Source organism: Pollachius pollachius, assembly GCF_949987615.1.
Source record: "Pollachius pollachius genome assembly, chromosome: 11".
NCBI classification, from domain to species: Eukaryota; Metazoa; Chordata; class Actinopteri; order Gadiformes; family Gadidae; genus Pollachius; species Pollachius pollachius.
Window position 1 is genome coordinate 22,252,211 of NC_136944.1, and position 13,998 is coordinate 22,266,208.

General features: G+C 45.2%; 1 protein-coding gene across 2 annotated transcripts; it reads left to right on the plus strand.

The window, feature by feature from the left end:
- The first annotated feature begins 2,606 nt into the window (after window positions 1–2,606).
- On the plus strand, window positions 2,607–8,766 carry emc10 (ER membrane protein complex subunit 10). 2 transcript variants are annotated; one of them, XM_079747195.1, is made up of 8 exons: window positions 2,607–2,724; window positions 2,889–2,955; window positions 3,325–3,437; window positions 4,165–4,278; window positions 4,886–5,070; window positions 5,551–5,644; window positions 7,256–7,354; window positions 8,002–8,766. In XM_079747195.1, the coding sequence occupies exons 1-7, from the start codon at window positions 2,632–2,634 to the stop codon at window positions 7,340–7,342; spliced, it is 753 nt and encodes a 250-aa protein (XP_079603321.1). In that variant the 5' UTR covers window positions 2,607–2,631; the 3' UTR covers window positions 7,343–7,354; window positions 8,002–8,766. The 2 variants fall into 2 exon arrangements, with proteins under 2 accessions (XP_079603321.1, XP_079603320.1); XM_079747194.1 differs by lacking the exon at window positions 7,256–7,354.
- Window positions 8,767–13,998: the final 5,232 nt, after the last annotated feature.

Sequence of the window (13,998 nt, forward strand, 5' to 3'; positions counted from 1 at the left end):
TAGGGTGAGTGGGAGGGGTTTAGGGTGAGTGGGAGGGGTATAGGAGTGTCCATAGTAGGAATCTTGTAAACAAGGACAGAGGTACCAGCTGACCAGCATTTTTTATTTGTAGAATAGGCCTATATCAGTTATAGGATGTGATTTTATTGATAACGATTGAAAGCGATCAGCATTGAACACTGATGTGTCTGACTGAGGTTATTTTAAGATACAAGCTAGTTTAAATGTTACACATTGCCACTTTAAATACTTTGCAATATTAGCATATTCTCTGTGTATTTCAGATAAAAGGTTTTCCCATCTATTTCAACATCATTCTGAGTTGATGTCGCGGCTAATATATATCCAACTAGACCATGTGTCGGGTTTTTGTTTTGCTTGGGTGTTATTTTAATCAAAAGGTCGCACCCATGCGCTCAGGGGGTGAAAGATATTGTGCATGGCAAGGAGGCTGAAACCAGAAACCCATAACTAAAACACGCAGTGAGCAGCGCCACTGATTGACCGAGCCATCAGTCGCTCCCGCTGATCAGGGGGAGGGGGCAGTGGGAGAACCAATCCATTAGCTGGACCCCGTCACCGGAGCACATCTGCTGCCATGAGAGATCGGGGCGGCACTCAGTTAACGGATCAAGAGAACGAGGCTTGTTCATAAGAACACACCTTCATAAATAACGTCCACTAGACTGCAGCTCTGTGAATGGAAATAATAAAGAATATGTAATTAATATTACAAAATTTTAAATGTAAATTTTAAATTGATAAAATCAATCGATCGCTTTTTTCTATATTGTAGCACTGCCTTTTTTATGAATATATATGTACTTAATTATTCTTGGACTTTTAGGGTTATATTGTCATTGTTGAATGCGCTTACTGTGTGCCGCTTTTGGCAGAGGCGTATGACTAACAAAAAAGACAAATAACGCAAAACTGAAATGTAATGTAAGTTAAAACAAAGCTCAACAGACGACAACACTGTCTGTCCCAGATGTGCACCAGTGGGAATTCACGTCAACTGAAATCCATTTTTCACTGAAGTCAAGCAAACATCTATTAATAACTTCGGGGTTACGGAGGTGAACCGAAAAACAAGTCTTAATCCCGCTGGAATAGGCCCATATTTGATTTGACGCAGCCGACTATTTAGGTCCGGAGGACATGGGGTGGGGGGGCGAAACCATTCACCCCCGAAGTCCGGTCGCAGCTCCGTGTAAATATACATGCTTGAGACTTGACTCAAACAGGAAGGTGACACCATTGTTTAGCGCGGCGACAGAGAGTAATGTGCTGACCGAGCCGGAGGGAATAGCTACTGTACAGACCTACATAGTTTCAAAGTCGGGTCCTGGGAGGGGAGCCGTGGCACGGTCGCCATATGCTCCGTGCAAACGAGGTCCCTTTGAACCAAATACATACAGGCTCCGCGATGGACAGCTAAACTATAAAATTGGTTAGGTCATGGCAAAGATATTTGCTGATGATGATGATGATGATGATGATGATGATGATGATGATGTAATGGCTAATGGTAATTGATTGCTGTTGTTGGTGGAGATTGACTGTTTATAATGACAGCTAATGGTGATGGTGAGGACAGTAATAACCGTGAGGCCCAAACATGAAGGTTGAAAACAAGCCGTCTGTGGACCGCTAAATAAATCACAAGAGGCCCTCGGCTGGGATTATATTTATTGATTTATTTATTTTTCGCGACCATCTGCCGACCGTGTGGTTTGACTGACTATCATGAGGCTCAAATAGGCTAATTGGATCTAAGCAAACAAGTATGACTATGTTGGACAACACAGAGGTCACAGAGGTCACCGGGAACCTCTGGGGAATCGTAAAGGGTCACGGGCAGGACAACTCTAGTGTAAACACCCACGCTAATGCATCCATAGCCACTGAGGATATTTATTATGCGTTTCTTAACTCTACAATTACAATCCGGTGCAAGACAAAATGATCCACAAACAACATTATTTACATTAAAACAAAAATGTAAATAATGGAGCACTTTAATTCAATAGAATAAATAGTTAGATTAAAAAAGAGTAAGCCTGTGGTATACCTTCGGGTTGAATAGTGTCATGCAAATGCTGGTATAAAATAAATAATATTAGGCTAATTAGTAGTAAACAAAAATACTAACTTTGGACGGATGACATGTTGGGTTCGGTGTACGACAGCGCCATCTTCTGGAGGATACGGGCCGCTGCAGGGTAGACACAATACAATCTAATGAATCAATTATCTGGATTTGTTTGGACTATGTACGCACATTCAGTGATGCTCGAACCGCCATCAAGTTCATATGTGATGGATTTCACGGCTGTCCTGCCCCACTAACCAAATTGTGGTCTTATTAGCAAAACAAAAAGAGACACTTGATTAATCACTTTCCAATGTTTCCGCTTAAAAGGTTTAGGGTTATTTTTTAAATCAAACTAAATGATAGCAGCAACTTAAAATTGCCGTATTCCTTTGCCTGTTTAATGTCAGTTTAATGAAAACCAATCACATCACATAGTAGTGCACTTAGCTACGGACCGCTACAGGGACTTTAATTGTGAAAGACTCAACCCGGAAGTTCTTCTGCAGCTCATTTATCGTCCTGTAGTTCCGAAAATGGCGTGTTCATTACCCATTAGGATCTCAATATGTTGTAGTGTTGTACTGCTAATATGCACACATCTAGCGAGCGGTAACAACGGCAGAAAGGTACGTTGTCGTGTTTCCCCTAGCGATTATATGTGAAGCTAACGATGCTAATGATGCTAATCACACAGAAGCTGCACCTGTCAACCACTGGTTAGCCTGAGGAGCTAACATGCTAACGTCAATGGCTGACCTGCTAACGGGGGTCTGCTCGTTTTTATCCTCAGGTCGGAGATGCTGTGGACACCGAGTTCAGTGGGTTCTCCGTGCCTCTGGAGCACTCGTTTGAAGTCGGTGAGTTCAGTTCGTCCTCTGGTCCAGACGGAAACGAGCAGGACTATAGAGACAGACATTATCTCAGCAAAACCTCCGTTTCCATAGACTGTCAATTACAGAATAGGGAAGCATCGTTATGCATAGATCGCTATTGGACATGCATATAGATGCAAGTGATGTGTGTGTGTGTGTGTGTGTGTGTGTGTGTGTGTGTGTGTGTGTGTGTGTGTCAATTTCAGTATAAGGAAGCGTCGTTATGCATAAATAGTGTGTGTTCGACGTCGTGTGTATGTGTATCTTCCTTAGACCGGACCACAGTGTCAACATCTTAATGCATGTCTGTACGCTCTTGCCCTAGACGTCTTGTGTTTCTCTGTATCTCCACAGATGATCTGGCGACGTTTCGGGTGCGCGGGGCGCTGATACTCAAACCTGGGAGAGAGCCGGCCGTGTCGCTGTCTCAGAACCAGCTGTCAGAGGAGGACAGGACTAAACTCAAGGTGAGGCCGCGTTGTGAGGGGTTTATAAAATGTCAGTTACTCAGGGTGCCGGTTAATTACACAACATCATTAGTCTAATGATGTTGTGGGTAGCCCCGCCCGTTCTGCCGGCGATCTGAGTTCACCCTGCACAAGGGTCTGGAGAAGAAAAATACATTTTTTTCTGCTTCCGATACGTTTTTGTGGGAGCCAATCACCAAGCTGGCTTTCCCCACTGGCGCGCTATTGGCTGGTTTAACACAATGACGACAGGGAAGCGACGGGAAGCAGTCAATCGCGTACAGAGTCATTTGAACTCGTTGAGGCCCGTTGATCACGCCTCTTGTGCTGAAGAAAATGACAGCAGCTTCTCCAGACCAACGTGCAATCTACGATTGATCTTGGTCGGGCAATAGCCAGACTACAACATCATGTCTGATGATGTGCGTTTTAGTGCAAGAGCACTCAGACCATAGGTATTTGCTGAAGTAAGGGCCTCAAATCAAAACATGGCATTTTTTAATCATTTGATGTTATCACAACTATCGGAGATTCACTCTTGACTGAGCTGTGTCGCATAGCGTACGACTTACCACATGATCTGTCCATGTTCCAATCTGGAACGACCTCTACCGGAAGATGGCTAGGTGTCGGAATGACGAGCGTCGACGTGGAGCTCCTCCATGAACTCAGACAGGACAGACTGTCTGTTAACCTGTTGCACCATGCGCTGACGTGCCCCCTGCAGGAGGTGGCGGCAGTGGACGGCCTGTACAGAATCAGAGTGCCCCGCGTGTCTCTGCAGACGGACAGGATGTCGGAGAGACCAATGGAGGGTCACCTCTCTGCCTTCGTCAGAGCAGTACGTTCCTCTCTCTGCAGAAACCACAACACAAACAACATACTTTGTCAATGGTATTATATTTGGTGTGGCAGAATCTGCCTGATATGGCCGTATCTAAAGTGTACTTGTATTTGATTCCTGGCTAACGACGGAGGGACTGAAGCCTTATGAGAGCCAGCCTTTGCACGGAAATTATTATTTTCCAATACAAGGTCTGGGATTTATATCCTGGCTGGTTTCTCTCAGACCGAACTACAACCAAAATATAATCTTTTATCCATTCTAATTAAGGTAGAATGAATATAGCCTATGAAAAGATATCAGATCGTCTATGTGTTAATCATACAGCTGTTAATCTAACAAGACAACACAACTGATCAGACAGCGTGGATCTGAGGACCAGACAGTGGCAGTTTGCCAGTTTTAAGTCCACAGACCCCTACGACAAGCCTCAGTGCACTGTGAAAGCTGTATTTAGAGGATTCTTTCACCCAAAGTTATTCATAGATCAGTCGAGTCCAAAAGCCTCCAAACTCAACACGATCAATTAATTTCCCGGGCTCTGGTAAAAAGACGTCCGTTCATAACGCCTCCCCCCCCCCCCCCCCCCCCGGTCCCCCTCCAGTGCGCCATGGTGGAGTCCCACCTCAGTGACGTCATCACCCTCACCACCGACGTGTCGGGCTACCTCATTGGGGTGTCCATCGTGACGCTGCCCGGGGCGTGCCGGGGCAGCGAGGTGGAGGACGAGGTGGACCTGGAGGCCTTCAACACCACCCTGAGCGTCATGGCGCCCGTCAGCGCGCCCGGGTCAGTCTGAGACGCAAGGAGTTCCGGAGTTTATCCCCACCTGATTGGCCGGTCATTTTGAATATAGCGCTCTGTTGCAAGACCCTCTCTCTGTCTGTCTGTCTGTCTGTCTATATTTAAATGGCTAATTTTCTTAAAGGCACAGGCTCTGTTTCAATTGGCTCTTTAGAGCCCTCATTCCCTTATCCCTTGTGTGCCAGAACATAACATCTCTATTGGAGGATTCCGATTGACATCGAAAGCTGCTATGCATCATGGGATATAGTGTGGAAATTAGTGCCAATTTTTCGTACACTTGATTTTACAGCCCATTATTGGGAATGGGTAGAGCACTATATTGGGAACCAGAATCGGTGCACTCGTATTACATAACCAAATGGCGACACCCAAATGGGGCACTCTAAGGGGCACAAGTGGACGACCAATCAGAACACAGCCTGAGTATTGCCTTGTCTCTCTCACACCATCCTTTTTCCCCAGACCTGAGACGGCTCTGTTTATCGAACGCATGAACATGGAAATCGAGAAGAAGGGAAAGAATCCACAGGAGCAGAAATCTTTCTTTGCTAAATACGTAAGTGGGCCCAACTGTAAACACCACCACATAGAAACTTTCTTTGTTTCCCCCCACCCCTCCTCTCCCTCTTCTCTCCAGACTGGCTCCACTGACTGTACGGGGACAATAACACAAGCGTTTATGTATTCATCTGACCTTATGCATCGGCTGCATAATGCCATGTAATGATTTGGCACCAGAGCACGTTCCTCAGACCTCTGGGGTATTAACGCGGCCCACGCAGGCGAGAGGCGGGCCGCTCTAGAAGGACAAGGGCAGCCTTGCAATCTGAAAGCCTTTTTATGAGAATTTTAAGAATGGAGCATAATTAATTCTGAGATATACTGTGCATATTTTTAGACATCGGTCTGACTTTTGTCCCCACTGTGGGATTCAAGTAGATCATGTTGACACTGTCAACACAACATTATGCAGAATGAAGGGCCTGCTTTCTATTCAGGCTCAAGTATACTCAGAAGACAAGTCAGCACTATAACACAAGGCCGGTGAACCATCGCCGAAGGGCTGTCATTTTCAGCGTACTTGTGGTAGTGTTTCACTGGCAACTTAAATGGAGTGGCCTGGACTGGAGTCCGCCTGAAGTATCACTAAGAATTCTGGCAATCATTGTAAGTAGAGTTAGAATACAGAGTAAATAGAGGCCAGTAACACTCCCCCCCCCTTCCCCAGTAACTGGACACCAGTACCCCCCCCCCCCCCCCCCACAAAAGGACATGCAATCATTGGTGACTGGTCTCACAAATGAGACTGGATTAAAAGATGATGTCTGCCGGCGGAGAAGCTCAAATCTGGATAAACCGGGCAGCCCACTTTATTTACCCTAATTTGATTCCAACATCTTGTTGCTGGAGGAGGGGCTCTTTAAGTGAGACCTCACACAACCTCGGCCAGCAGGAAAAAAAACTGAAATGTCTGTGAAGGATTCAAATCAACACAAATGGCCACTGTATAAATACTTACTAAACCGAAATACTTAATACTCTGGTAAAATAAAGCGGAATCCAGGCAGTTTTCTGGTTTCTGATGCAGGCTCTGCGGGTCTCCTCCCAGAAGTACCGCTGGGTCCCAGACCAGTGGTGACTCACTCGCATGCGCTGGTAGGCAAAGTGCACCAAAATGCACCTTGGTGTCACCACTTCGCCCAATGCTCCGGCGACACTTTGTTTTAGTCCCAGCGCCTCCTCTGCAGTCCGAACAGAGCAGAGGTCCTGCTGGTCGGCTGTGAGTAGACCCGGGGTCTCTGTCTGCCTCTGAGCCCCGGAGCGTGGATGTACTGCAGCTCTCCCCTCTAGTCACACAGACCCTGCTCTCTCAACACATTTCTTAGAAATCCAGGCAGCCGAGTCGCACAACTGTTGTATAAATCCGATGTTTTCTGTTTAGTTATCTTCAAGCGCACAATTTCATTCTAACCAGAAAATGTAGAATAGGTTATTTTATTTGACGAGATAATCTTTTTTGCATAACATTTTTCTCTGAGGAGGGATTGTGTGGCTTCTACCAACCTGTGTCTGCTCTGTGATGTGCACTGTGCCGTCTGATGACTGTGTGCGGCGCTGCCTCCTGCTGCCATGTGTGCTGACTTGCTGCTACCCTGCTGTGTTCCAGTGGTATTTGATTCTGGGAGGTGCTATCTTCCTCATGGTGTCCAGTTCGGCACAGCCCCCAGCAGGGGGGGCGGGAGAGCAGAGCTGATTTCCCACTCAAGTACTGTTCAGACTTTTGGCACTTCAAGCTACACACTCTGGCCTGTGTTTGTCTCTCTTCCTCCTTCAGCGAGTTGTGTGTCTTTAACCTCTGGGCGATGTGGCTAACTGGAGCTCGCCCTCTAACATACCACTCATCACTCGCACTGTTCCTCCCCCGTCTCCTTCCACGGTCAAAGTCAAACATCCTCTGGGATTCTGGTTTTATTACCGGAATACCAAAGTACTGGTAATACGGAATCTGACTAGGTGTATATATTGCTAAAGGTAATCACTGGATTGTTTTAAGTTTGTTTCTTTAAATATTAAGAAGCATTATCTAAATTGCACTAATAAACAATTGTCATGCAGGATGTTTGCACGGTTTTGGCATTTGACCGTGGGAGATTTGGATGTTCTCCATCACGTTCAACCGTCTCTCCATCACCTCTAACACTTTTTCCTCCTGTTGTCGCAAAAATAAATGGCTAGGACATAATCCGGGATAAGGGAGTCAATTGTTGAAACGTGGAATCTGAAGTAGTTTGAGACTAGGGTTCAGTGACGGCAGTTAATTGGCTCAACATTGATTCCAGCAAATGATAAATGTGTGAAACAAACCACCTGAGATTTTTATATTTTTCTTTGCTTCTTTCTTTCTTTCTCCAGTGGATGTACATAGTGCCTCTCGTTCTCTTCCTAATGATGTCGGGCGCCCAAGATCAGTCTGGGGGAGGAGCCAGTGGTGGCGCAGCCAATGGGGGTGGTCGATGATTTTTCTTTTTCTTTTTAGTTGACGATAGTGTTTCAGGACGAGTTTTAATGGAGAAGTTTCTAACTGCTATATATAACGCTATTTAAACATTTCTCGTGCAATTACAACACACTGTAATGTCCGAACAGACTGTCCGCTTAAACTGTTGTCGTGTGCTGACGTTTTTATTCTAATAAGTAAAAAGTATTTATTAATTCCCAGTAGATACGTTTACGACTGACTGCCCCCATTTAGTCTTTTAACACGGCGCCGTTTAGCATTATCAACTGATCCTAACAAGTGTTTTTGTGTAAATGAAATTTAAATTGCAATAAATGTCCCAAGTTAGCGTTGTGTGTGTGTGTGTGTGTGTGTGTGTGTGTTTGAGGCTCCCCCACGGCTCCAGGCAGCAGATCAAGTAATTACAGGCTCGCTATTTAATGTTCTCGCCAGGATTGACTCGAATGGTCCTGGTAAAGAGAAAACATCCATCTGTTATGGCGGCTAATTGTAGTTATTGTTCAGCCTAGTGATATGGACCACATCCGGATCAACATGAAATGCGGTCTAATTTAAGAAAAGAATGCATGTTTTTCCTGTGTTCAGATTAATTTAAAGCTTTTTTTATTTTTTGTTTGATTCTGTTTTGTCTGCAAATGCTTCCGTGATTAAAACATTTAATTTAACAAATGTGTCGTGTTTGAAAATAACCCAAGAAATGTTATGCTCCACTATAGAGGCCTATATAGTGTCATTGTTATGTCAAGTTTTAAACTCGAAATATATTAAAATTACCCTATATTCCCATAATCCTTAATAAATAACAGTAATAGTCCAGTTTGGAGCAAGGCTCTAAAAATTGTTGTCCACATGTCAAATAAACAAAAAGGAAAGCAAAAGGATGGGGTCAACTTTTAGTTGACCCCATTAACTAATATAATATTATACTCCTTTATATTTACAATAACTGGATAATCATTTCCTAATTTAGTAACTTCTACACTGACTGACATCGATTAACGTGGTAACATGCAGAGTTCATTATAACGAAGTGAATAAACTATTCTGATAGATCCATAACCATCCTATAGATAAATCCTGTGTTGAAGTGATGATACCGAATGAAAGCGATCATTATTGTCCATCCTTCACATGTAGCGCTTCAAATACAACCACTTTGTAACTTCATCCCTTTCCAGTGTTGGCGTGCGAACATCTCTCTCGGTGCTAGCCTCCACCTGCCTACCTTTCTGTCTATTAAGAAGAGCATCAGGAATACACCACTATGTATAGTCCACGACCGGACATCAAAGATATGTAGCTGTGCAGGCTCTAAAAAGTACACATTATAAATCCCTGTGTTGACAATTTGTAAACCGTTCTGAAGTCCGCGTGCCCGTGGGCCTGTATTTAGTCCCTACGTTCCGATCGCCTTCCCCTTTCTGGAGGCTCAGCGGGGGGCTTCAACACGTATGTGCACTATGGCCCTCCATGTCAACAGCTCCCCGCTTCTCGGAATCGCCCCCCGGGGACACGAACACAACGTTGCCCTGTAACTTCGGCCCATCTCTCCCTCCGCTCGGACCCCGCTGGCGTTAACATAGGGACAGGAAGGACAGCTGAGGTAACGGTTGCAGGAGAGAGGGCGGGGGTCATCTGTTTGTAAGGAGATCCGGTACACTGTCATGCGGGGTACTGAGAACCGCGGTGTGTTTGGCTTTCGTGTTGTCATGGCACCGCGTGACCCGACATGATTTTGTCTTCTACGTTACCATTCGAACAGCAAACAGCTGCCTTTCTTTACCTTGGGGTAAACGAAGGCGGCGATTTGCGTGCGTCACAAACGATGAGTGTTGAACTACCACGAAACAGGTGATGATCCTGTTCCGTCCTCGAGCGAAAGCGCAATTGACCTGTCGCTAAGCTCCGCCCTTAGAACGCAGATGAGCCAATGGCATTCCAGCCTTAACTATACTACTACTATTGTTTGTGTGAAAAAAAAAAAATACATTGTCAAATTATGTGCTTGGGGATCATGTAACACGGACAGTCGGTATCCTGAGAGGCTGCGTAATGGAGTATATTTCATCCCTTTTCCCAAGCCCCAACGGGACAAGAAAAGGTGTGTAATGTTGATCAGGCCAGAAAACCAACAGAATTTAAGCTTGTCACCTTCTGTATGTATTTTTTAAGTTTTGAATATACACTCCTCTATAGCATAATGTAGTCCCTTTCAATAGCTTCTGGAAGAAATTTAATCATTTTTCCGCCCAAAACCTGCTTTGATATACTGTCAGCTGACATTTCTCCATGTTTTAGTTATCTAGTCTGGTTTGTTTTTCTGAGTTCTTAATGGTAACGATGGGGGGCGTGACTTAGCGACAGGTCAATTACTGGAATGGAATTCTATGCGTTTGCAGCAACAGCAACTGGGGGAACCATTAGAACCGACCAACTGATGAGGGGCACAGCGCAAAATGGGCCCAGCGGGCCCTGAATGGCAGCGATAAGCCAAGATAATCCGAGTGCCATGGGGCAGAAGGTTAAATATTTCACCAGTTCTAACTTATTTCACTGATCACCGCCAGATGATTTTCGCATTTGATGATGTGCTCATCATCAAATGATGGGCTGGTATTATTATTGCCACACTTATGGATTCCTGGCGTCAACAACAGATAGCTATTGCAGCAGCGTGCTGCCATGATGGACCCGAATAAAAGAGGGGTGAGCGAAGAAGTCAGCAGCACTTATTACTATACATATGAAACAAACCACCGCCCGCATGCCCCGGCTGCTCATAAACCTCTTTGCTTTCAGTCTTGGATACCACGGACGTCACCATGATACCGGAGGGGGACCGCCGACTGGGAAGAGGGGCTGATTTAGGAGCGGTGGCAGGGGTTTATGTTGCACTAAACTTGTAGCGACTGTTGATTTTGGCACGGTAAAAGTCTAACGATCTTAGCTTTGGGAGGGGTAGTTAATCATGAGCTATAACTAGTCAAAACCTCTGTGCCTCCCTCCTCGGACATCCTAAACGTCAACACACACTAAAGCTTTTTGCCCTGTTCCACGATGGCTTCATCTCACGTGGGTATAAAGAATGGACAGCAGCTACCGAACTCCCATAGTAGAATTGTTAGGGAGGCTGAGGGTGGGAGAATGCCTGGCAGGACGTCGGTCAGAAGGAAGAAGAGCTACCTTAATCACACCTGGTGCAGTGCACGTCCCAGACGTTTCTGTTCAAAATGGGCTTGTTGCCTGCCTCCGATATCGCTGCTTGCAGCTTTCTGGAGGGCGCGGCTCATCCAAGAAACGTCACACTCTACACGGCAGCTTCTTAGGTCCTCTGCGCCCCCCCGGCCAAGAGGGAAGTCGAGTCGGGTGAGCTGTTGTCGGAAAAATCTAAGGACAGACCTACTCCCCTAACCATATTGAGATGATAAAACTGATTGGAGATGATGGGGAAGGGGCGCTCACCTGTCAACAGCGGGGTGCTAGAACGCCAAAGAACGACTCAACCATACGAAGGAACGCTAAGCTATCTGCCCAGCACCTAGTGCCATATCCGTCCTTCAAGGATTAGGCTTCTCACACTTAGTTTATCCCCCGTCTAATCATACATTTCACCCCAGCGATGCTAAGCAAGCATGTAATGAACTTTTATAATTGGCTATTAAATGAGTGGGCCAGTTGTTGGCACCAGAACACTTGCTGTGTGTTCGGGGATGCCCCCCCTCCCAAAAGGTGGTGCTACAATACTCTAAGCCTTTCTGTTGACGGTGTTCGCCTGCTCGGTGGTGATGACAATTATCTTTTAGACACACCAAACTCTACATGATGTGTGCGTGTATGTGTGCGCGTGTCTAATAGATTCCAGGGTAAATCGGGCTGTTACACTCAATTAAGATTCCTCTTGTAATAGCTTGTGTCCCCGAACGTAGAGGCACCAGTCCAACAGGAAGTTCCTTCCTTTGAGTGCTTTTTAATTAAGACATGCACTGATGAACGAGAACATCCTCTGTTGCAGAAGAGGTTGAATTAGTAGTAAGTGCTTATAAGGGAGGCGTAGGGGGATATAGAGGGAGGAAAGCCACTCAATCTCTGCATTATGTAACGTATTTTTATTTTTAACCCAAGGCGTTCCACAGAGGCATGTCCCGTTCCTTATGAGGAGAGATTAGTCAAACTAGAACTCTAGATGTTGCGTACAAATATGTCTTCCGCAATTAGACGCTTTGGGGGTAGAGTTCACCATCTTCAGTATAGTCTTTTTGTGATTCATTTCTTGGGAAGAAGACACTGAACGTAAGTAAGTAACTGAGAAGCATAGCAGATCTTCTTACAGATCATTTCACTCACTAATGACGGGTTGGCTGTTACTTCCAAAGAAAAACCCGTGTGTTATAACACTGTATGATAATCTGCTTGAATGGAACAGTTTTAAAGAAGTTTTATTGTTGACATCGACATTCTGTCATTTGGTTGTTTTAGCAAAGAAAGCATCCCGTAGGAAAGAAATACAGGGAATGAGAATTCAATGGATCTACACTCTTCTGGTGCTCCGAATGCGAGGCAATGGGGAGGTAGAAGAGGCTGTATTTCAAACAGGACATAACAACATGCTGTTTACACACCCACAGATCCCAACAATAGCGCCAGGAGTGTGTTTGCGTGTGAGACGTGTGTGTGGTCTTCACCTCTCACCCCTAACTCAGTGCTGGGTGGTCGATCTTCTCACTTTCGAACAGCAGGTTAACACTTTGGATTTGGATTCCCTTATACGATTTTGTGCATGTCATTGCATGTGTGCAACATGTGTATGTCTGTCCATCTACATGTGTGTGTGTGTGTGTGTGTGTGTGTGTGTGTGTGTGTGTGTGTGTGTGTGTGTGTGTGTGTGTGTGGTGCACACTTGTACCGGCCTTGTTTGTGTGTGAAGGAGTTTGCATGCCTCAGATATCCAGCGTTTTTTCTTGTCTCCATCAGTCACATCCTTGGAAACTATCCCTGAGGTCGCAGGAGTTTCACATGTCAAAGCCATCTAGCCTCGCCGCTATCATCGCATCCAACCGCGATGTTCCCCATCAACGGCCCGGGGGCGTCGACCCCTCCCCCCTGCTTCCCCCCCCCCCCCCCCCCCCCTCCCCCAAGCCCCGCCCGAGGCCTTCCCCCTCCTCCCCTCCTCCCCACCCTTTTCCAGAGGGAATATAAGTGTTCTTTCGGAGGTACGCCGCTACAATTCGCCACCAAAACCGTAGCGTTAGAAGTAAAAAAAAAAGCACCAACGGAGCCATGCCTGCACCAAAGAAAGGAGGTAAGAAACCCTGAGCAAGGCAAATATACATCAATTCATTAGTAGATTCCTGTCTGAAGTCATTAAAAGGAAAAAATGTCTTACTTAGATGCAGATTTTATTTATTATCTACAGTTTTCAGTTAAAGCCATATTATGTCATTATATGGATGTTTTTAATTTGATTCGTTAGAAGGTATTGATCTTAATGTGCGTTTTACTGTGTGAATTGAAATAAATGAACACAGAGCTCTAATATCTGCAAATCTAAATATGGGATGATATTGAAATGCAACTGGAGATAAATAGCTATTATGTTTGTAGCTGTACAACGAAATTACCCTCATAGTATGAATAAGGTGTCATCCTATCTTAATAATCGTTCTTGCTCAACAGTAGAAGAAATATGGATAAAGTAAATGTGCTCTGCTCATGTTTTGGATCTATTTGTCATCGTTTGCCAATCACTAGGTCTGATTTCATATTTATGAAGTGTTTGCCACTGATCATTTTTCGGTTCTATGGCACCAAACGACTTTCCGTTGCCAAGTCCATCTCTCATGTCACCAATTGGCAATGCGTCCGCAATCAAAACAAGCTTCAATGATCTACGT

Coding starts and splice junctions, on each gene's coding strand:
- emc10 (XM_079747194.1), top strand. CDS start 2,632: ATGGCGTGTTCATTACCCATTAGGATCTCAATATGTTGTAGTGTTGTA. Junction 3,438..4,164: donor AGGACAGGACTAAACTCAAG/GTGAGGCCGCGT, acceptor TGCCCCCTGCAG/GAGGTGGCGGCAGTGGACGG. Junction 5,071..5,550: donor GCGCCCGTCAGCGCGCCCGG/GTCAGTCTGAGA, acceptor CTTTTTCCCCAG/ACCTGAGACGGCTCTGTTTA.